The sequence below is a fragment of the Ostrea edulis genome, chromosome 8 (assembly GCF_947568905.1).
Source record: "Ostrea edulis chromosome 8, xbOstEdul1.1, whole genome shotgun sequence".
Lineage (NCBI taxonomy): Eukaryota > Metazoa > Mollusca > Bivalvia > Ostreida > Ostreidae > Ostrea > Ostrea edulis.
The window spans coordinates 30,918,485-30,944,328 of record NC_079171.1 but is presented as its reverse complement, the minus strand read 5'-3'; the positions used below and the strand labels follow the sequence as shown (position 1 = coordinate 30,944,328).

The 25,844-nt window shown below is 36.6% G+C and overlaps 1 protein-coding gene across 1 annotated transcript; it reads right to left on the bottom strand.

Annotated features, from left to right (window-relative positions):
* Positions 1 to 212: 212 nt before the first annotated feature.
* On the bottom strand, positions 213 to 25,726 carry LOC125661525 (E3 ubiquitin-protein ligase TRIM36-like). The gene is made up of 2 exons (XM_048893563.2): positions 25,597 to 25,726; positions 213 to 2,908 (listed from the first exon to the last, which is right to left on the bottom strand). Exon 2 carries the CDS (start codon positions 2,875 to 2,877, stop codon positions 1,216 to 1,218), a length of 1,662 nt encoding a protein of 553 aa, XP_048749520.1. The 5' UTR covers positions 2,878 to 2,908; positions 25,597 to 25,726; the 3' UTR covers positions 213 to 1,215.
* Between the last annotated feature and the right edge of the window lie 118 nt (positions 25,727 to 25,844).

The window sequence follows — 25,844 nt, the reverse complement described above, 5'->3', positions numbered from 1 at the left end:
CTATTCTTGACAATTCGGTTTGACATGATAACACTTTAACTGTGTTTGTTTTGTAGACCGGTGGGTATTTAGATACGTGATGTTATTGATGAAAAGCAGAAGACTGTGACCTTGGGTCTGAAGATCTGTGCTGAAGTCCTGACGTTTGGGGTCACCCTTTGTTACAGCACTATATCTTTAAGTAAGTACTCGGTAATAATGTAAGGCTGTACTCTAAATCATGTGTATTTATTATATATACAATGAAACATACAACACGGACATGTATTAAAGGACATGATTAACAAACAGAGTAATGTTGAATTAGTAGTTTACCACACTAAAACAAATACATGCATACATGCAAGTACTCAGTAGTGGATGTACTATAATTCATAGCTACACACAAACTACTGACAAAGTGAAACTCCTAATTACTTCACAATAACCGATTCATAATCATTAAATTGTGTTCAGTGATTCACGTGTGTTGAAAACAATTGTATATAAATAGATAAATAACTAGTAACACAGTTAAATTAGCCATTAATATACTAAGATTAATAAAGTTCCACTAAATATAATAATACAGATATTGTAAGATATAATTACTAAACAACAGTGAGCCATAAATGTTCAATCAATTAAAGACAGAAACACAACATGTTACATGTAGTTACACAACACAAACACAAATTAACAAAGGACTGTAATGAAGAAGCAGTTGTAATTAACACACTGCGGTAGATATTACTATGTTTAGATATGTAATCAACACCATGATAATATTAGTTACACAGTTAGTTAGTGACCTGATACGGAAAAATACATGGTGTGAAAAGAAATCCCGTATCGGGCTCGGCTTCTAACTGGCTTCGCCTCGCCCGATACGGGTTTTCTTTTCACACCATGTATTTTTCCGTATCAGGTCACTAACTAACTGTGTAACGAATTTATCACGTCGAAGACCTTTAACTGTATATGTGGGGGGTCTATATCATACAACTTAGTCAAATGTCTTTCCTTTTGACACGGCTGCAAGTCGAACCCGACGATAAATAAAATTACTCGCCCAATACGGATTTTACTCGCATGATACGGTTTTTTTCACGGCGTCATGTGACCAAGATCTGACCAATTAGATTTCAACAATTTTGTCTGAGGCGTGATAAGCAATCAATACTGTGTTTAGAGTTTTAATTAATACTGTTTTGAGATGTGTAATTAACACTGTGTTCACAGATATTGGATTTTCTTCAACTTAGCAGTCTTATATTCAGCCACAAAGAGGTTGTCTCTGATGTCCACACATAGACCGTACGGAGCGCGTAAACCACAGTTGTTAATGTAACGGAGGAACTGTCCGTCCTGATCTAGGATGTGGATACGGTTATTGTCATAGTCTGCTGTCAGGATGTGACTCTGGCTGTCTGTAGTGATGCCACGTGGATAAAATGCTTTCATGGTATTAGAGGGATGACCAGTGTATTTAAATCGGAGTTTTCCCGACTGATTGACCACCACCACTGCACTAGCATCGCGATCAGCCACACAGATATCCAGGTTCCTGTTCTCACAGATGTATTTGGAGACACCAGACGAATAGAGAGGACGACCCTGATCATCAAACTGAATGGTTTGTGTCGCTGTGGAGCCAGAGTAACGCATAACTTTGGATTGTTTTTCATCATCACTGATCATGGTAACCAGGAGATCGTCAGAGGAGGAACTGCACACATTGTAAGGTTCCCACCCCTGTAGTGTGATCACGGTCTGTATCTGTTTATTCTTCACTAGGTGTACAGTTTTCCTTTTAGTGTCAGTATAAACAAGATCTTCGTCCCGTGTCACTTCCATGTCTTGTGGTGCGTCCCCTGACTCGGTTTGTATTGAATTCAGTAGTGTACCCTGGAGGTTGAGGAGCTTCATGATTTTGTTGTTCCCACATGTGCAGACTCGATCATCACTGAGACACCTAACACTGAATACTCTGTTATACCCAGTGTCTATGGTGGCGGTGAGTCTCGGTTCATCAAGCAGTGGTTTGACTGGAGGAGACGATACAGCTTCTGCTGACTTCGTTGTGTCGCCATGTTCTGTGTTAATGGATAGTGGTGACAGAGAACCAAACATGTCATTGAGCTGATCTTTATTTATTTTCGGAGAAGAAAAACTCGGCAATGTAACTCGGACTTTAGGCGGTAATGTTCTAAATTCGGAATTCCTAGATTTGTAGGTAGAGGTTAAGGAGACGTCATCGGATTCTAGTATTGATTTGAAGTCGGAAATGATCTGTTTGAGTTCAGTAATTTTCTGTGTGATTTCTTCTGTATTTTTATTCAGGATAGATAGGTGTTTGTTTTTCATCTCCTCAATGTGAGATTTCCGCTGGTTGACAATGGTGGTGATCTGTCGATGCAAGATTTCTCCTTGATGATCGGCAACTGTTATCAGTTTCCCGTAATTTGTTTCTAACTCGGCTTTCTCACTTTGGACATCGGACGCCATTTCTTTATTTCGGGGATAAATGCTGGTCTCTAATTCTTCCAAATCTTTTTGTATATTTAGTGTTTTATAGCTTAGGTTTTCCAAAACATCTAATTTCTTGTGACCTTCATGTTGACCAGAGGAGACGCAGGTAATACAGACAGGAATGTCACATTTTTCGCAGTGTAGTTCGCAGTGTTTTTCGGCGTGTTTCGGACATTTCGGGTAGTTAGGTGTAGACTTTCTGTAAAAATAGTGCACGACATTGTGTCGTTTAGACAAATCCGAGATGTGTTTTCCTACACAGTTAAAACAGAGATTTATTTTACATAGTTCACAATGACTCTGTAGGGGGACAGTTTTACAGAGGTCACACAGTAGGACTTCCTGAGCACTGCGCCGGGGATGCATTTTTGACGCCGGGATCACACAGAGCAGTTTACTGTCAATAAAAAAGCAGAATTTTAATCAAAAATGTTGACAGGTCAAAACTAAAGTAGAGGTTGGTATAGATATAAATATAATATATGGATTGATGTATCATTAATATTGATATTTTTTTAATGGAATGATATGTACAAGGCATTGATAATATACCAAATACCCCCCCCCCCCTTTCAGAATTATTTGAAATTATTATTAAAGTGAGAAGATCTATCTCATTGATCACATACAATTTACTTTCTTGAAAAGAAATCAATCGAATCTGGATGCATAATTTCTTTGATTATGCCCCTTATATATTGAAATTCAAACTCGTGTACAAAAAATCTTGCGTTGTAGGTAAGTCGCATATAATTCAAAAGCACACTGGTGTGCAGATTTGTGTTTTGACAGTCTATTTTTCTGTTGTAGAATGAGTTGAGTGGAATAATGAACCTCCAGATATATAGGTACATTCACACGTGTATGATTAAACTTGTGTTGCACTCGTGGATGCAAGCTTATCTAACATTTCGTGTACGGGTTTTATTTTCTGATTATTTGAGGGTGTGTTCAACTAGTGAATTAAAAGGAAATTAAAACAAATAACTTTCTTTCTGTGATTTATTTAATGGTGATATGATTATATTATGGAGGTTTACACATAATCAACGAAACCGACAATCCTCTGAAACCAAGAACATGTACTCCATGCCCCTCACACGGAAAACATGATATTGTGGACAGTGTTATATATATGTGCTATATATATATATATATATATATATATATATATATATATACTCAACAAAAAAAGAAACGCATATTCAGATTATACATAATAATTTAATTCTTCAGTTTACATCTTATTTCTATTTTTTTAAAGTTTAAATGCAGTAAACCGTCCTGTGATAAAAATCAAACATGTCTCATGTTGCTGTGTTGAACAGTTAAGAATAATATCACAGCTTCTTTCGGTCCATAAAAGGTAACAATTTAATGACTGCATTACAGTGAGTTTTAATATCGCGTATGTCCTCCGTTTACATCAATTCCAGCCTTAACACGTCTTGTCATAGAGTTAATAAGCTTGTTGATGGTAACCTGAGGGATATTGTTCCATTCCTGCAACAAGGCCTGCTCTAAATCCTGGATGGTGGTTGGTGGATTGGGACGGCGTCTAACTCGTTTATCCAGCTCATCCCATAGATGTTCAATTGGATTAAGGTCTGGTGAGAAAGCTGGCCATGGAAGAACATCCACGTTGTTCGTCTGCAGAAAATCCGAGCACACCCTTGCCACATGCGGCCTTGCGTTGTCCTGTTGCAGAGTCAGATTGTGCTGATGAACAAATGGAACAGCCAAAGGAGCAAGGATTTCATCACGATATTTTAGTGCATTCATATTGCCATGAATTACGTGGAGTGGTGTTCGCCTTCCGTAAGCAATACCTCCCCACACCATAACGTTTCCACCACCAAAGCGATCTCTTTCAATTACACAACAGTCTGCAAAACGCTCATTCTTCCGACGATACACACATGGACGACCATCAGCTCTATACAAGTTGAATTTCGACTCATCTGTGAAGAGAACTTGATGCCATTGTCGTCGCCTCAAAATTCTAGGATCATGCTGTCTTAACCAATCCATTCGTCCCTGGCGACGTCTCGGCGTTAGTGGATTTCCAATGTATGAACGTCGTGCACGAATTCCAGCTCCTCGCAGTCTGTTACGAACAGTTTGAACACTTATACGCTGATTTCCTCGTCCAGCAATTGTAGCAGCAGTCTCTACAGCAGTTTTGAATCGACTGCGCAGGTGCTGAAGGCGGATCTGACGGTCCTGCCTGGGAGTGGTAACCCGCGGACGGCCAGTTCTTGGTCTGTCATCTGTGCTTCCCAGCTGGTGGAGACGAACATTTAACCGCTGCACAGTCGATTGATGTACTCCAAATGCAGTTGCAACATCCTGTTGCGTAGCTCCGGCTAGTAGCATCGTTACAGCCCAGTTGCGTTCATCTTTGTTTAGGCGCGGAATCAAGCCATAAAATCTTAAATATCGGTTTGATAGGAGTGTTTGTTGTTTCCCTAAATCCAAAATATTAATGACAATAGACCCCCGATGTACAAGAAATCGTGCAAAACACTCTTTTTATAAACATGATTAACCAATCGAAACATTTCGACACTGGGGTTTGAAAGGGCCATGCTGTGTTTTAAATAGGCCACAGGTATCCATTGATAGACGTGATAGTTATTCCATGTACTGTTTCAAAATTTCTTTGATGAGTAAAAAATATGCGTTTCTTTTTTTCTTGAGTATATATATATATATATATATATATATATATATATATATATATATAGAGCATATATATATAGAGCATATATATATAGCACATATATATAACACAACATATTTTACAAACCTAAACTGGATATAATTTTGTATCCATTGGGTGAAAATAATGTGTGTTGTGTGTAAAATTATTTCCTTATAACGTTAGAATGTTGACGTTACGTTACGGACAGCAACTCCGTGCGCTTTGTCGATCGAACATGCAGCCATGTGAGACTAACCCTTGTAATTTGAAGTAAGAGCTAACTATAATTGTTATCAAAACAAGAAGCACACATATCATCCTGATTATGATGCAGATTTATGTCTGTTCGAATCATGACCCCCCACCCCCCCCGGGGGGGGGGGGGGGGGGGGGGGGTCCAGGGATACAATAGAGGATCAAAGTTTTATATACCTGTGGGTATACAGTAAATATCTTCTCAAGAATAACAGAGCCTTGCTTATTAATATACAAGCATCATCAGGTAGTATAGCTATACGTTTGTTCTAATTATGGTACCGGGGGTAGGGTTAAGCCACAATAAAGATACAAAGTATGCACAGCTACGCTTCACGCCATCAAGCATGCTGACATATTCAAGCGTTGCAGTTGATGACCTTGTGTATTTTCAGAAATGAAACTGGTTTCTTAAATGACATCTGCAACATCTTCCCAAGCGCGTCAACTCAAAATGAGCGTGTCATTTTCACGCGTGTTGCGGTTATTTCGACAGTTATTCACAAACTAGGTGTTGCTAAAACCCAGATGTTGACAGTTATTCACAAACTAAGATAACACCAACAATCGAGGAAAAACTTTATTTTGATTTTAAAAAAAGGAAATTTGTTTAAAAGCGGTAAACATTCTGTACTTTAAAATGATTAAGCTAAGTCAAACGTTAACATAAGAATTTACGAAGCGTTTTACAAGAATTTTGAAATTTCGGCATTGACAGATGTGTTGGCGTGCAGCGGCACCTATGGATAGAGAATGGAAAGAACACACGTTCTCTATGCCCCCTCCCCCTTCCCCCCCTTTTTTAAAAACGTCGTGAACGCACACGTATATGCATTTACAAATAATATCATGTATGTGTTTACTTACAACAGGGAGTGTGGTATAATTCGTGATCTTATGAATTTAAAGTCAACAAGTTAAACATCTTGTGTTTAATTTATCATTATTCAACAGAGACTCTGTGACTGCAGCGCTTCAATCCTTAATAAGTGAGGACTTCTGTCAGTCTATTTTTAAATTAAATACGTGTTTCTCACATTTAGATTAATAATGTGATCACCTTTTAATTCCATTCAAGCATAAATTATCTGTTAACCTTTTAGCTATTTTGTACATAATGAAATAAATCACTATGTGTCGTAAACTTCACCTTAGTTTCCATTGATTCTGTCTCAATCCTACTTTCCTTTTGTATCTTTTTGGGTTCAACACTAATCCGCAGCATATCGGTAAATGCACGAACTTTCACATAAATTCATCCCAAATGAGGCAAACGTTTTATGTACACCGGACTCGTTCGCTTTAAAATTTGATGTAATACATACATGTATATTATACCAGGCGTAGAACTAAATTCAAATTCAAATTCAATTATCTTAAAAATATTTAGTTCGATGAAAAACAAGTTCGATATAAAGACAATTTTTGTGGGAAATTGTTGAAAAATTATTTTATTTTTTTTGCAATGTTATTTTCAGGGAGGGAGAGGGGTGGTTATTCATTGGATAGATTCATAAAATCTTTTCTTAAGGTGGCAGCCAGAATAAGGTAATACAATTTGAAAGGGGTTAAATCATAATTCAAGTCTTTTTTAACCTTGTCGGTATCGCTGTATGTAATATGTACATCACCATTTCCTGAACCGAAATGGTCCTGGATTTAATTTTAAATACATGTATATCTTTCAGAAGTTTCCAATACATTTTAGAACTTTTGATACTTGCATCAGTAAGATTCGTTTCTATATTATCATAATAGTTTGTTATCGCTATTTTTTTTTCATATTGTTAACTTTGTTACGTAGTTTTTTAAAAAAAAAAATATCCCAATCAGAATTGTTTTTTGTTTTGAGCGCTTTATTTCTCGCGCGGTTTCTTAGACGGATTGTTTTCCGCAGTGCTGAATCGAATCATGGTTTATCTTTAGGTCTAATTATGTTCCCCAAACAAAGTTTGGGAACATATTGTTTTTACTCTGTTTCTTCTTCTTCTTATTATTATTATTATTATGTTCCCCAAACAAAGTTTGGGAACATATTGTTTTTACTCTGTTTCTTATTATTATTATTAAGGTCTTCCGTTTCCAACGGAAGACCTTCTAGTGATTCTACTGTTTATTAAGGTCTTCCGTTTCCAACGGAAGACCTTCTAGTGATTCTACTGTTTATTAAGGTCTTCCGTCTCCTGCGGAAGACCTTACTATTATTGTTCGCGTTCTTCTTCTTCATTTAAGGTCTTCCGTCTCCTGCGGAAGACCTTACTATTATTGTTCGCGTTCTTCTTCTTCATTATTATTATTATTATTATTATTATTTTCCTTGGTAGTACACGCGTTTTTCTCAGCCATTTCTCGATCGATTTTCACGAAATTTTCAGGAAAGATGTCTTTTGGTGACGAGACTTTGCTTGCAAAATTTCGTGCTTGACGTCACTTCCGGTCATGAGTTATCTCTCTTTTAGTGACTTTTTGAAGGGCCTTGTTGTCCACACATCTCCTCCGTTAGTTTTGAAGCTAGAGTCTTGAAATTTCTACACAAGATAGAGTAAACATTTTAGAAGATTTGTGGGAGATTCGATTTTACCGGAGGCGATTTGCCTAAACGCTCGCCTGGACCTGAAAAAATGGATGCCAAAATTTTTCGCCGATTTCGGCGATTTTTGACCTTTCATCTCCAATATCTTTTTTCTTGCAAATATTTTGTTAAGACATGTAGAACAAAAGTTGTGCACATTTACGAGATCTTTTCGAAAATATCAAGATTGAGGGACTAGCCCCTTAAATTAGGGATCTAGAAGGGCTCAAAGTCTACATCAAATATCTCAAAAATCGTTAATATTTTGGTATAAGTCAAAGAACAAAAAATGTTCATCTCAACAATCCAAATCTATTCATATAAAAATTGAGGTCATATGTTGCGTAATAAGGGATTTTAAGGGCCAAAACCATAAATTTTTTACCCCTTGTATCTCGAAAACGACAAATATTTTGAAAAGCAATAAAGAACAAAAGTTGTTCAGAATGATGATCTGAACAATATGCATATTTCGTTTTTACCCTATGTGGCCCCGTTAGGGAGCTACAGTTTGGCCCCTAAAAATTACTTCTAGAAATAACTCGAGAACGGTAAAGAATTTCTAAATACTTGTTGAACAAAAAATGTTTGAAATGTCATGACCTTTCTTACGATATCAAGCAAAAGGGGCTGACCCTTTAAATTAGGGGCCCAGAAGGGTCCAAAGGTTTATGAGAATATCTCAGAAACTATTAATATTTTGTAATAAGTCATTGAAGCGGAAATGTTCATCTAAACGAGTTTGTTCTTATCAAATCAAAAAGTAGGTCATATGTTACGTAATAAGGGATTTTAAGGGCCAAAATCATAAATAATTGACGCCTCATATCTTGAAAACGACAAATATTTTGAAAAGCATTATTGAACAAAAGTTGTTCAGAATGATAATCTAAACAATATGTACATTTCGTTTTTTCCCTATGTGGCCCCGTTAGGGAGCTACAGTTTGGCCCCTAAATATTTCTTGTAGAGATAACTCGAGAACGGTAAAGAATTTCTAAATACTTGTTGAGCAAAAAATGTTTCAAATAACAAGGCCTTTCTTACGATATCAAGCAAAACGGGCTGGCCCTTTAAATTAGGGGTTCAGAAGGGTCCAAATGGTTTTGAGAATATCTCAGAAACTATTAATATTTTATAATAAGTTGTAGAAGCGGAAATGTTCATCTCAACGAGCTTGATCTTATCAAATCAAAAAGTAGGTCATATGTTACGTAATTAGAGATTTTAAGGGCCAAAATCGTAAATATTTGACGCCTCATATCTTTAAAACGACATATTTTTTGAAAAGCATTATTGAACAAAAGTTGTTCAATGTGTCATAACCTATCGATCAATATCAAAAAATGGGTCTGTGGGCCTCATGGCTCGCCTGTAGAGTCGATTTTTGTCGATATCAGTCGATTTCAAAAACTTGTAACTGGTAAATATTTTGTAAGGACATATTGAACAAAAGTTGTTCAGTTTATCGAGATCTATCGATTGATATCAAGAAATAGGCCTATGGTCCTAATGGCTCGCCTGTAAAGTCGATTTTTTGTCAATATCGGTCGATCTCAATAACTTTTTACAGGTAAATATTTTGTAAAGACATATAGAACTAAAGTTGTTGAGTCTATAGAGGGCTAACAAATGACATCAAGAAATAGGCCCGCGGGCCTTATGGCTCGCCTGGAGAGTCGAATTTCAAACGAATTTCACCGCAACTTTGCTTCAGAAGCTTATGATATGAAAAATTGATTATATCTAAAGTGTCTTAAAGTCGGAAACTAAATTGGAACTCATTTGTCTTTTTTTTTTTTTTTTAACTCCGAGTGCATCAACAAATCGGACGGAAGACCTACTCGTTGCTCGCAACGAGATCGTGTCTAGTTATTATTATTATTATTTTTTCCCTTTCGTCTCCGAGACCGCTGGATGGATTTTCCTGAAACTTTCACAGGTTATAGACAACGATGGTACCTCGAGGCATTTTTTTCATTTTTTCAAAATTCACTTCCGTTCGTCAGATACGTCCGATTTTCCGGTTTTTGAAAGAAACTTTGTCCGGGGGTAAACTTGAAAACCACTAAAGATAATCGAATGAAACTTTCAGGGATGATAGATCTATTTTCTCTATGGTGCATGCACGTATTATTTTTTGTCGCCGTCACTTCCGGTCGTCACCGGAAGTGATTAAATAAATCATCAATTTCAAACTTTTTTCTTTCAAATTGAAACCTACTTTGGTTTATTATATCTCGTTCTAATTCTCAAAAAATGTTGACCCCACCGGAAGTTGAATCTTCAACTTCCGGTTATATCAAAGAAAGCCCACTCATTCTCTCATTTTTCAGTGCCATAAATCTCGGTCATGAAACTAGTTAATGAGTTGAGTTTTACATATATTATAGTCACTATAAATGTCTAGAGAAACGTCTAATATTTTTGTAAAATTCACTTCCGGTCGGCAAATACGGTTTATGAGTTGTTTTCGTTGTCAATCGTTTTTCTTAGAAACGGTAAAAGATAGAGTCACCAAAATTTCAGAGTTAATAGATCTCACTTTGTAGGGGTGCAGTAGGGGGGTAAGAATGTCGGCCGTCACTTCCGGTCGTCACCGGAAGTAATTAATAAATCATAAATTTCAAACTTTTTTCTTTCAAATTGAAACCTATATCGGTTTATTACATCTCGTTCTAATTCTCAAAAACTATTGACCCCACCGGAAGTTGAATTTCCAACTTCCGGTTATATGAAAGAAAAACTATTCATTCTCTCATTTTTCAGTACCATAAATCTCGGTCATAAAACAAGTTAATGATTTGAATTTTACATATGTTATAGACATTATAAATGTCTAGTGTAAATTTAAATATTTTTGTAAAATTCACTTCCGGTCGTGAGATATGGGGTGGACATATTCAAACCTTGTTTTTTCAGTTTCTCAATAATGAATATAGATAGACGCTTGAAACTTCTAGAGTTGATCAACTAACATTAGTTCAATGTACACATACATTCAATTTTTTCGTCCGTCACTTCCGGTCTATACCGGAAGTATTTGAAAAATGTCGATTTTCCGATTTCTTCGAGTGATTTCTCAGAGATGGTGGATAGATTTTCTTGAAATTTTCAGGAATAATGTCTTATGAAATGACCTTGCTATAATTATTTTTGTTTTTACAACATTCACTTCCGGTCGGAAAATATGGCCGATTTTCTGTTTCTCAAAAGGAATTTTGCCCAGTATTTGTTTTGGAAAAGGTAAAATATAGGTTCATCAATTATTCAGGAATTATAAATCTCCGTTTGCAGTCGTGCAGTAGAGGGTTGAACATGTCGACCGTCACTTCCTGTCGTCACCGGAAGTGATTGAAAGAATCGCAAATTTCAAACTTTTTCTTGTAAATTGAAACCTATACTAGTTTATTAAGTCTCTTTGAAAGTGTCAAAAGAATATTGACTCCGTTGGTAGTCAAAACAACTACTTCCGGTTTCTTGATAAAATACATTTTTACTTTTCATTTCTTTGTCACCATAAATCTCGCGTATATTTGAAGTCTTTCATATGATTTTCACATGTCTTAATAAAAGTATCAACTTCTAAAGTTTTGATAATTTTGTTTTTCAAAATTGACTTCCGGTCGGTAGTAACCTACTACTTTTTCTTTCTTTAGTCTACTTCTTTTTGTTGAGAACTCTTTCAGATAGAGATGTGAAATTCTCAGGGAATATCAACAGTAAAGAGTCGCTCTCATTTATAGGAAAACGCATCTGAATAGTACTTCCGGTCGTCACCAGAAGTTACGAGAAAGGAGTAAAAATTTCGATAATACATTTCTCATTTATTGTGAAGGCACATTTTCTGATACATTTAAATGGTTTTTGTAGGAATAGAAAGCTCTTAACCGGAAGTGGTCTAACGGAAGACCTACTCATTACTAGTAATGAGTGTCCAGTTATTATTATTATTATTTTTTTTTTTTTTCCCTTTCGTCTCCGAGACCGCTGGATGGATTTTCCTGAAACTTTCACAGGTTATAGACAACGATGGTACCTCGAGGCATTTTTTTCATTTTTTCAAAATTCACTTCCGTTCGTCAGATACGTCCGATTTTCCGGTTTTTGAAAGAAACTTTGTCCGGGGGTAAACTTGAAAACCACTAAAGATAATCGAATGAAACTTTCAGGGATGATAGATCTATTTTCTCTATGGTGCATGCACGTATTATTTTTTGTCGTCGTCACTTCCGGTCGTCACCGGAAGTGATTAAATAAATCATCAATTTCAAACTTTTTTCTTTCAAATTGAAACCTACTTTGGTTTATTATATCTCGTTCTAATTCTCAAAAAATGTTGACCCCACCGGAAGTTGAATCTTCAACTTCCGGTTATATCAAAGAAAGCCCACTCATTCTCTCATTTTTCAGTGCCATAAATCTCGGTCATGAAACTAGTTAATGAGTTGAGTTTTACATATATTATAGTCACTATAAATGTCTATAGTAACGTCATATATTTTTGTAGAATTCACTTCCGGTCGGCAAATACGGCTTATTAGCTGTTTTCGTTATCTAGCGTTTTTCTCAGAAACAATAAAAGATAGAGTCACCAAATTTTCAGAGTGTATATATCTCACTTTGTAGGCGTGCAGTAGGGGGATAAGAATGTCGGCCGTCACTTCCGGTCGTCACCGGAAGTGATTAATGAATCATAAATTTCAAACTTTTTTCTTTCAAATTGAAACCTATATCGGTTTTCTAGGTCTTGTTCTAATTCTCAAAAAATGTTGACCCCACCGGAAGTTGAATTTCCAACTTCCGGTTATATCAAAGAAAGACTATTCATTCTCTCATTTTTCAGTGCCATAAATCTCGGTCATGAAACAAGTTAATGATTTGAATTTTATATATGTTATAGATACTATAAATGTCTAGAGTATATTTAAATATTTTTGTAAAATTCACTTCCGGTCGTGAGATATGGGGTGGACATATTCAAACCTTGTCTTTTCACTTTCTCAATAATGAATATAGATAGATGCTTGAAACTTCTAGAGTTGATCAACTAACATTAGTACAATGTACACATACATTCAATTTTTTTATCCGTCACTTCCGGTCTCTACCGGAAGTATTTGAAAAAATGTCGATTTTCTGATTTCTTCGAGTCTGGATATATTTTCTTGATATTTTCAGGAATAATGTCTGATGAAATGACCTTGCTATAATTATTTTTGTTTTTACAAAATTCACTTCCGGTCGGAAAATATGGCTGATTTTCTGTTTCTCAAAAGGAATTTTGTGCAGCATTTTTCTTCGAAAAGGTAAAATATAGGTTCATCAAATATTCAGGGATGATCAATCTCCGTTTGTAAGAGTGCAGTAGGGGGTTGAACATGTCGACCCTCACTTCCTGTCGTCACCGGAAGTGAGGGAAAGAATCGCAAATTTCAAACTTTTTCCTTTAAATTGAAACCTATACTAGTTTATTAACTCTCTTTCAAAGTGTCAAAAGAATATTGACTCTGTCGGTAGTCAAAACGACTACTTCCGGTTTCTTGATAAAATGACTTTTTACTTTTCGTCTCTTTGTCCCCATAAATCTCGCTTATATTTGGAGTCTTTCATATGATTTTCACATGTCTTAATAAAAGTATCAACTTCTAAAGTTTTGATAATTTTGTTTTTCAAAATTGACTTCCGGTCGGTAGTAACCTACTACTTTTTCTTTCTTTAGTCTATTTCTTTTTGTTGAGAACTCTTTCAGATAGAGACGTGAAATTCTCAGGGAATATCAACAGTAAAGAGTCGCTCTCATTTATAGGAAAACGCATCTGAATAGTACTTCCGGTCGTCACCGGAAGTTACGAGAAAGGAGTAAAATTTTCGATAATACATTTCTCATTCATTGTTAAGGCACATTTTCTGATACATTTAAATGGTTTTTGTAGGAATAGAAAGCTCTTAACCGGAAGTGGTCTAACGGAAGACCTACTCATTACTAGTAATGAGTGTCTAGTTATTAGGGTCTTCCGTCTTCAGCGGAAGACCCTTCTATTATTCTATTGTTGATTTTTCACTTTTCTTATTATTATTAGGGTCTTCCGTCTTCAGCGGAAGACCCTTCTATTATTCTATTGTTGATTTTTCACTTTTCTTATTATTAGGGTCTTCCGTCTTCAGCGGAAGACCCTTCTATTATTCTATTGTTGATTTTTCACTTTTCTTATTATTATTATTATTATTCTTTTTTTTTTCTCCTTACCGATTTTTGTGCAGAAGATTTCTCGGAGATGGCTGGATCGATTTGCTTCAAATTTTCAGGATAGATGCATTGCCATTTGAAGTTTGTACCGCCGTTTCAATTTTTTAAAAATCACTTCCGGTTGGAAGTTATCCCCCTTTTATCGATTTTCAGATGACCATTTTGTCCAGACAAAAACTCAAAAACGATAAAAGCTAGAGTGCTGAAATTTTCAGTGATGTTAGACGACATGTTGTAGTTGTGCACCTGGGTTTTAAAGATTTCCGGATTTGCCTAGTATGGAAGCTCGGTAGGGGTCGAAAATGGAGTTTAAAAAAGTGTTCAATTTTTTTCCACGTTTTAAATCAGAACTTTTTATTCATAAATATTTTGTTTAGATATATATAACAAAAGTTGTACAGTTTATTGAGATCTTTCGTGTCATATCAAGAAATAGGCCCATAGGCCTCATGGCTCGCCTGAACCATTGAATTTCTGTTACAATGATTAACTTTTTTCTCACGAAACTTTTGATAAGACATGTAGAATAAAAGTTGTTCAGTTTTGCAAGATCTATTTAAAGATATCTTTAAAAAGGCTTCCAGGCGTCATGGCTCGCCTGAACAGTCGAATTTGTATCACAATTAATAACATTGATAACTTTTTTCTCGAGAAACTTTTGACAAGACATTTAGAACAAAAGTTGTTCAGTTTCGCAAGCGTTAACTAACGATGTTAAGAAATAGGCCTGCGGGTTTCATGGCTCACCTGAACAGTTGGATTATTGTTGCAAGCTATAACATTTTAGTCAAGAAACTTTTAATAAGACATCTAGAACAAAAGTTGTTCAGTTTTGCAAGATCTTTCGAACAACATCATGAAAAAGGCGAACGGGCCTAATGGCTCGCCTGAACAGTTTGATTAGTTTCACAATCAATAGCTTTTTTTCTGGAGAAACTTTTGATAAAACATGTAGATCAAAAGTTGTTCAGGTTTGCAAGATCTTTCAAACGATATCAAGAAGAAGGCCCACGGGCCTTATGACTCGCCTTAACAGTCTGATAAATGTCGCAATCAATAACTTTTTTCTCAAGAAAATTTCCATAAGACATGTAGAACAAAATTTGTTCAGTTTTGCGAGATATATCTAGAATGATATCAAAAAATAGGCCTCCGGGCGACATGACTCGCCTGATCAGTCGAATCTGTATTGCAGTAAATAACATTATTAACTTTTTTCTCGAAAAAAAGCTGACCCCTTTAATTAGTTGCCGAGAGGGAGAGAGAGTCCTTAATTTATAACATTTAAATGATCAATATTTGTAAAACATTACCGAAGCTAAATTGTACGTCTACACAATATATTTGTATCATTATTTATGAACGAAAATGTCAGTCAAATTCTTATCTAATCACATCTAAATTTGGACGGAAGACCCACTCGTTGCTCGCAACGAGATCGAATCTAGTTATTATTATTATTCTTTTTTTTTCTCCTTACCGATTTTTGTGCAGAAGATTTCTCGGAGATGGCTGGATCAATTTGCTTCAAATTTTCAGGATTGATGCGTTGCCATTTGAAGTTTGTACCGCCGTTTCAATTTTTTAAAAATCACTTCCGGTTGGAAGTTATCCCCCTTTTATCGATTTTCAGATGACCATTTTGTCCAGACAAAAACTCAAAAACGATAAAAGCTAGAGTGCTGAAATTTTCAGTGATGTTAGACGACATGTTGTAGTTGTGCACCTGGGTTTTCAAAATTTCCGGAAGTGCCTAGTATGGAAGCTCGGTAGGGGACGAAAATGGGGTTTAAAAAAGTGTCTCATTTTTCTCCACGTTTTAAATCATAACTATTTACTCGTAAATATTTTGCTTAGACATATATAACAAAAGTTGTACAGTTTATTGAGATCTTTCGTGTCATATCAGGAAATGGGCCCATAGGCCTCATGGCTCGCCTGAACCATTGAATTCCTGTTACAATGATTAACTTTTTTCTCACGAAACTTTTGATAAGACATGTAGAATAAAAGTTGTTCAGTTTTGCAAGATCTATCTAATGATATCAAAAACTAGGCCTCAGGGCGTCATGGCTCGCCTGAACAGTCGAATTTGTATCACAATTAATAACATTAATAACTTTTTTCTCGAGAAACTTTTGACAAGACATGTAGAACAAAAGTTGTTCAGTTTCGCAAGGGTTAACTAACGATGTTAATAAATAGGCCTGCGGGTCTCATGGCTCACCTGTACAGTTGGGTTATTGTTGCAATCTATAACATTTTTGTCAAGAAACTTTTGATAAGACATCTTGAACAAAAGTTGTTCAGTTTTGCAAGATCTTTCGAACAACATCATGAAAAAGGCCAACGGGCCTCATGGCTCGCCTGAACAGTTTGATCAGTGTCACAATTACTAACTTTTTTCTCGAGAATCTTTTGATAAGACATGTACAACAAAAGTTGTTCAGTTTTGCAAGATCTTTCAAACGATATCAAGAAAAAGGCCCACGGGCCTTATGACTCGCCTTAACAGTGATAAATGTCACATAACGTTATACTCGTAAATATTTTTTTTTAGACATATATAACAAAAGTTGTACAGTTTATTGAGATCTTTCGTGCCGTATCAAGAAATGGGCCCATGGGCCTCATGGCTCGCCTGAACCATTGAATTTCTGTTACAATGATTAACTTTTTCCTCACGAAACTTTGATAAAACATGTAGAATAAAAGTTGTTCAGTTTTGCAAGATATATCTAATGATATCAAAAAATAGGCCTGCGGGTGTCATGGCTCGCCTGAACAGTCGAATTTGTATCACAATTAATAACATTAATAACTTTTTTCTCGAGAAACTTTTGATAAGACATGTAGAACAAAAGTTGTTCAGATTCGCAAGCGTTACTAACGATGTTAAGAATAAGGCCTGCGGGTCTCATGGCTCACCTGAACAGTTGGGTTATTGTTGTAATCTATAACATTTTAGTCAAGAAACTTTTAATGAGACATCTAGAGCAAAAGTTGTTCAGTTTTGCAAGATGTTTCAAACATCATGAAAAAGGCGAACGGGCCTCATGGCTCGCCTGAAGAGTTTGATTAGTGTCACAATCAATAGCTTTTTTCTGGAGAAACTTTTGATAAAACATGTAGATCAAAAGTTGTTCAGGTTTGCAAGATCTTTTAAACGATATCAAGAAAAAGGCCCACGGGCCTTATGACTCGCCTTAACAGTCTGATAAATCTCGCAATCAATAACTTTTTTCTTAAGAAAATTTCCATAGGACATGTAGAACAAAATTTGTTCAGTTTTGCGAGATATATCTAGAATGATATAAAAAAAATAGGCCTCCGGGCGGCATGACTCGCCTGATCAGTCGAATCTGTATCGCAGTAAATAACATTATTAACTTTTTTCTCGAAAAAAAGCTGACCCCTTTAATTAGTTGCCGAGAGGTAGAGAGAGTCTTTAATTTATAACATTTAAATGATCAATATTTGTAAAACATTACCAAAGCTAAATTGTACGTCTAAACAATATATTTGTATAATTATTTATGAACGAAAATGTCAGTCAAATTCTTATCTAATCACATCTAAATTTGGACGGAAGACCCACTCGTTGCTCGCAACGAGATCGAATCTAGTTATGTTCCCCAAACAAAGTTTGGGAACATATTGTTTTTACTCTGTTTCTTATTATTATTATTATTATTATTCTTTTTCTCCGGTACTTTTTTGTCCGGTAGTGTTCTCAGAAACTACAAAAGGGATCGATATGAAACTTTCCAGGATGATAGTATAGCGTTTGTAGATGTGCATAGTGATAGTTATTTTGTTTGCACGTGCATGCACGCGCGCGCACGTGCATTGCAATTTTGGTACAAAAAATGGAAAATCAGAATATTGAAGGAAGCGATATAAAACCTAAATAGGATGATAGTATATCATTTGTACATATGAAAAATAATAGTTATTTTGCCAGCACGCGCACGCATGCGCGTCCACGCGCATTACAAAATTTGTACGCTAACTTTGGAATCAGTCTAACTTTTTTGTTGTTCATTGAAATGGCTTGAAATTCATATCATAGGTAGATATTGAGACCCTTAACTGATTTACATGGTCAAAATTACCAATTTGCACGCGCATGCACGTGCACTTCATTTTGATTGGATAATGCTAAAACGTTTGTAACTATCTTATTTATGAAGCGAATGAGATGATATTCACAGCATATGTAGACAATATGTGTATCTATATGTTGGTGTAACAAAAAATGCCAACGCACACGCGCATGCGCGTGCAACGTTTTTTAAATGTTCAATTTTTAAAGGACGATAACGTTTTTGTTTTTCATCAAATTCTATTCATATTAGGGGTTTAGATGTATCTTGGTACTCCTTACAAATTGCTGTGGTTAGAATTACTGCTCAGCACGTGCATGCACGTGTGCTGATTTCTGATTGGACGATTTTAAAATCGCTATAACTTCCTTATATTTGGTGGAAACGTTATGAAATTCATACTGTGGGTATATGATACAAATGCCTGTTGAACGACATCAACAAAAATTCGGAATCATACACGCGTGCGCGTGTATCCACGTGCAACGCTTTCTTTCATTTCTTGGTACTGGAATGACCATATTGAACGTACTACATGTAATTAAAGGCTAAAATAAAATGATTTTTTGCTATAGATTCACAAGGACATCATTTTTTAATTGGGGGAGGTTTGGGGAACATCTGTAACGGTCCCCGTTACAATTAGAACTAGTTATTATTATTATTCTTTTTCTCCGGTACTTTTTTGTCCGGTAGTGTTCTCAGAAACTACAAAAGGGATCGATATGAAACTTTCCAGGATGATAGTATAGCGTTTGTAGATGTGCATAGTGATAGTCATTTTGTTTGCACGTGCATGCACGCGCGCGCACGTGCATTGCAATTTTGGTACAAAAAATGGAAAATCAGAATATTGAAGGAAGCGATATAAAACCTAAATAGGATGATAGTATATCATTTGTACATATGAAAAATAATAGTTATTTTGCCAGCACGCGCACGCATGCGCGTGCACGCGCATTACAAAATTTGTACGCTAACTTTGGAATCAGTCTAACTTTTTTGTTGTTCATTGAAATGGCTTGAAATTCATATCATAGGTAGATATTGAGACCCTTAACTGATCTGCATGGTCAAAATTACCAATTTGCACGCGCATGCACGTGCGCTTCATTTTGATTGGATAATACTAAAACGTTTGTAACTATCTTATTTATAAAGCGAATGAGATGATATTCACAGCATACGTAGACAATATGGGTATCTATATATTGGTGTAACAAAAAAATGCCAACGCACACGCGCATGCGCGTGCAACGTTTTTTAAATGTTCAATTTTTAAAGGACGATAACGTTTTTGTTTTTCATCATATTCTATTGATATTAATGGTTTAGATGTGTCTTGGTGCTCCTTACAAATTGCTGTGGTTAGAATTATTCCTCAGCACGTGCATGCACATGTGCTGAATTCTGATTGGACGATTTTAAAATCGCTATAACTTCCTTATATTTGATGGAAACGTTATGAAATTCACACTCTGGGTATATGATACAAATGCCTGTTGAACGACATCAACAAAAATTCGGAATCATACACGCGTGCGCGTGTATGCGCGTGCAACGCTTGCTTTCATTTTTTGGTACTGAAATGACCATATTGAACGTACTACATGTAATTAAAGGATAAAATAAAATGATTTTTTCCTATAGATTCACAAGGACATCATTTTTTAATTGGGGGAGGTTTGGGGAACATCTGTAACGGTCCCCGTTACAATTAGAACTAGTTGTGATTGTTTTTTCCGGAATGCATTGTTTTACATGGTTTAAGAAAGTTGTAGAAAAATTTATCTCCACCTAATCTATATCTTGAGAATAATTCTCAATCCCAGACTGCCTCCGTGGCCGAGTGGTTAGAGCATCGCGCTCAAAATCACACGGCCTCTCACCTCTGGTCGGCTAGAAAGTTTCCCAGTTTACTTTCGGAAGGTCGGTGGATTCTTCCCAGGTACATTGTATCTGGGTTCTCTCTTTCACCAATGAAAACTGGGCGCCACCAGATAACTGAAAAATCGTTGAGTGTGGCGGAAAACAGCAACACAATCAATCGATCAATCCCAGACGCATCTAGTGCAATTCTACATAAAATCAACTCCCATCAGAACTTTCAGTACTTTAATTATGTATATCAACTTTAATATTGCACAGCGCCATCTGCATTACAGTTACGTAGCATTAGGGGGTGGGGGTGGGGACTAGCCCCATAATTTTTTGACATCCTTTTCCCGCTATTATCACAGGCAAAGTTGGCTATTTCTAACGTTCGATTTCTAGGCTGGTTTCCAACCTTTTTTAGATAGTGATAATGAATTGTAGTGGAAATATAATTAAATTACCCGAAGTATTGAAATAAAGGATCAATCCTTGTCCCCTTATCCTTAAAAAAAGGATTTAGAGGTTTGATTTCTTTTCAAAGTTTGCTAGATAAGAATTTTCAGACAATCATAAAGCCAACTTCTTCTCCAGCTAGAGCAGCCCCCCTTTAAGAAAAGACAATCCAACGTGTTTGAAAATATTTATATCATCACACGATTTCATCGTGTTTTTCTTATTTTTTTTAACAAATTACTTCTAAAATTCCCGGGATTCAATGTATTACAACTTGTACAGATATAAACATCAAATACAACTGTAACCCCTTCCACTTCCCCAACCCTACAATTTGACGAAATATCCATTTCAAAAAGAGTTCTCCACAAAATATCGTTTATATCATAGATAGTTTGTAACCTGATAAAACTCAGCGTTTTTCATGTGAAGCTTACTACAGTGCAAAACTATGTAGCTTAAGAATATATGGAAAAAAGGGTTCACCACTGATTTACATAAAGCAATCTTTATAAAGAGGGCATCTTAAAATGAAGTGGAATTCGTCTTCAATATAATTTAAATTACAGTATTTACAAATCCTCATATCTTTGGGAATATTATTATGTCTACCGGTTTCTATGCATAATGAATGTGACGAGGTTCTATAACGAGTAATAAGGTACAATCGTGAACTTGATCGGGACAATCTTATCAGAACGTAGGTGTTTAGATCGTGTCACCTGAAATGTATCTATTGTTGCCTTTCCATATCAAAGCGCAACAATTCGCACAAGAACTCGTATCAAAACCTGAAATTCCAAAAAACCTCCGCGATAAGCTAAATGTATGAATAGTCAATCGTGGTGTGTAATAACGGAACGCAAGACAATGGGAATCAGGCGTTAGCAACTAAAGTTTAATCCTTTATTTTTTATTGGGGGGGATCTAAGGTAACATTTTCAAAATATGGAGCGGGATACAAATTTTCATTATCATAATGGACCGGTGTTATAGAGCCAGACTCCCCCCCCCCCCCCCATAGTGAGACTTCCGCCCGGAATTCTGGCTTTAGAGTGGGCCTTCTCCCAGGGGAAAGGCTCACTCTAGAGCCAGACTTCCCCCCATAGTGAGAATTCCGCCCGGAATTCTGGCTCTAGAATGAGCTTTATCCCGGTAGTCTCGCTCTAGAGTGAGCCTTCCCCCTAGCAGACTTACTCTAGAATAAACCTTACCTCCAGGGGGAAGACTCACTCGAGCCATACAACCCTCACGAAGTCTCGCTCTAGAGGGACACCCCCGCTTTCATCCCTTCTTGCACAAACTATGAAATAAATTTTAGTTTACCGGACAGGGAATTACTTACTTACCTACCTATACCTACCAACCTACTTACCTCTCTATCTACCTATACCTATCTGCCTACCTACCTCTCTACTTACCTACGTACCTGAAGTTGTACAAGTTTAAAAGCATAACCGATATTTGTACGCAGATGACAAGAAACATAAATTCGAAATTCCCTCCTTTCATTGTTCAATCTTTTAAAACTAACCAAGGCATAGGTATTTTGTGGGACAAAGTTCAAGGTCTATGGGTCAAACAAAATGACTTATTAATTCCAATGTGTTTTATTCACCGTTTTCTTCTCTTGAGTTTAATGAACGACTTAAGCAAAATCATTTAATCAAGAAACACGCAATTTATATATCAAAAAGTATTATTTTAGACGTCCAAGCGTTTTCAAATTAATTCAATTATTAAGTGTACAAAATGTTAAAGAATTGCGAAACTTAGGAAAATTTTTATTCCTAGCAGAGAAAATAAGAAAGGATAATTCATAATTGTAATAACACCCCATTTCTTTTTCTCATTTAACATTTTTTTTCTTCTATTTTTATTTTCATACAACTCTCACGCAATCATCTATATTACAAATATTATCTTTTATACTTATATGTATGTGTATGCTGATCTATAGCTCTGATTATGTGTATGTTGTTCACCTTATATTATATTTCATTATGTATAAAATTGTATACCTGATGTGCCAGATGGCACAGAGAAATAAACTGAACTGAACTAATACCCTGCTAAAACAGGTCTTGGTACATGTATCTAAACAATCTCCATAAAGTGATAGCTTTTTACCAGGAATTAATGAAGGGGGAATCCTGTTATGGGGGAGGGAGGGGGGTCTGACTCATATAGTAGGTCTTCCCACGGGGAGGTCTGGCTTTAGAGTGAAACTTCCCCGGGGCTTCTCCTGCTCTAGAGTGAGCCTTCCCCCAAGGAAGGCTCAACAAATCAATAAGAATCGTTCGTATAGAGATGCATTCTATAAATAGATGATAATAAAACTGTGTTACCGATCGGAGACGACCATGTACGTGTTGAAACGTTCGTTTGTTTGTTTGTTTCGATGCCACATTCAACATTTTTTCAGTTATATGATGGCGCCCAGTTTTTATTGGTGGAAGAGGGAACCCAGATACAATGTACCTGGGAAGAGACCACCGACCTTCCGAAAGTAAACTGGGAAGCGGGATTGGAACCCGCGACGACAGAAGAGAGGCCGTGTGATTTTTGAGCGCAATGCTCTAACCACTCGGCCACGGAGGCCCCCTGAAACGTTCGTATACGTTTTGATACGCTAATCACGAACCGATGCGATATGTTGCGATAGGATACGATTGTGATCACGATGTCTTTCACGATCATCCCGTGGGGATCCGGGTTAGAATAGGTCCTCATTACCCCTTGCTTGTCGCAAAAGGCGACTAAATGGGGCGGTCCTTCGGATGAGACCGCAAAAACCATGGTCCCGTGTCACAGCAGGTGTGGCATGATAAAGATCCCTCCCTGCTCAATGGCCCTAAGCGCCGAGCATAGGCCTAAATTTTGCAGCCCTTCACCGGCAGTGGTGACGTCTCCATAAGAGTGAAATATTCTCCACAGGGACGTTAAACAATATTCAATCAATCTTTCACGATCAGGATCGAAGATGATCACTGTTTGAGCTACAATTGAACCTTAAAATAGGTACATGTATATGTGATGTCCCACGATTTGTCACGATGGTTATATTTAAGCATACAATAATGCTACAATTGTCACATTGTTAGCAGCCTCAACTTTCGCCATTTTCAGTGGTTGTGGATTGCATTGTTCACTTTAAAGATACTATTTTAAAAATGAAGTCATCAGGTGTGAATGTCACTGGTCCTCGGAGATGACCTTAAAAACGGATGTCCCTTGTCACAGTATGTGTGGCACGCTAAACAACCCTCACTGCTCAAGGCCGTCTCCGTATGAGTGAAAATTTCTCAAAATAGTACATTTTTTATTCCCAAATTAAATTGTAGTAGCGCGATATCCACTGTAAAAGTTTGGTTTTAGAGGCAACCATTTCCGGAACAGAAAATGAATGAAGCAAATACCATTATAGTGAATAGTAAAAACAGTTCATACATGTACATGAATAATTCCGGAAATCAAAGTAACGGAGAGCACATTCTAGTTCATTTCCACCTCAATTTGTTGCTTTTTCGGAGTCGAGTGGTTTTTTTTTCAGTTCTGAAACAACTCTTGGGAAAACTTGATAACTTTATAAAAATATTTAACCCCCCCCCCCCTACATCGTTGATTAGAGCGGGCGTTGGCATGATAAAGAACTCTCATTGCTTTGATGTTGAGCGAGCAATTTAAGCATAGGTCTAAATTTGTGGTACGTCATGGCGGGTGTGGACGGTCGGCGGGGGATGCTTACTCCTCCTTGGCACCTGATCCCACCTCTGGTGTGTCCAGGGGTCCGTGTTTGCCCAACTATCTATTTTGTATTGCTTGTAGGAGTTATGAGATCGATCACTGTTCGTTATCTTCACCTTGCATACAACTGGTAACAATCCCAAAACTCCTATACGCAATACAAACAAGCATTCTAAGAGTATTGCATAGCAATACATAGTCCCCTACCGGTTGTAAAAATTACTGTACCAAAGCAATATTCAAAGTTCATTACGTAGGTTATGGTAAAAGGGGAAATTGAGGAACCAGGATAGGAATGGCTGGAAATCAACTACTATTCGAGTAGAGACTAGACCAAGAAAAAAGACAAATTCATAATTAGGTTTAGGTCTTTAACCAAGTCAATAAACTGTGACCTGTAGATGATCATGAATAATTTAGCTATATTGGTGTATTACTATGCTAGAAGTTTTAATGAGTGTAGTATTCTTATCTACAGAAATAAGAAACTTGGATGTAAACTAACAATTCATGCTATTTTTCTAAGTCCAAGGGCCTTAACTAAGTGAAAAATCAACGGACCGAGACTAAATTCAAACTTGATCTGTAACTTGTTACGGCAAAGCAATGTACCAAATATTAAATGAATATCTGCAAGCACAACCAAAAAAGTCTGGAAAACTGATAATTCAGGCTATTTTTCTAAGTCCAAGGGCCATAACTAAGTGAAAAATCAACGGACCGAGACGCAATTAGAACTTGATCTGTAACTTGTTATGGCAAAGCGACATACCAAATATAAAATGAGTATCTGCAAGAACAGAGAAAAAAGTGCGGAAAACTGGACTGACGGACAGACGGACGGAGCGAAAACCTGAAGTCCCCTTCGACTTCTTCGGTAGGGGACTAAAAAAAAGTTGGGCAAACACGGACCCCTGAACATACCAGAGGTGGGATTATGTGCCTTGGAGGAGTAACCATCCCCTCTCGACCTGTCACACCCGCCGTGATTCCAATATCTCCGCACCTGATCCCATCTCTGGTATGTCCAGGGGTCCGTGTTTACCAAACTATTAATTCTGTGTTCCATATAGCAATTATGAGATTGATCATAAGAATCATTGTTGCAAAAAATAACATTTACCTTCACACTGTCCACTCTAATCGCTGCAAAGATAATGGAGTCTTTTGAAGAACTACATTCCTGCGTAGTTTGCTTTAGCTTACTGGGAAATGCTGACCGTGAAGTGTTGAGATCTAGAGTGAATTAAGTCGCTATAACACGTAATCATCTCCTTATATACCCTTCTTACTTATGACATACCACGTGAGTATTATCATACCGTGTGTACACAAAACCAAGACAAATTCACATCGATAAATGTATAATCT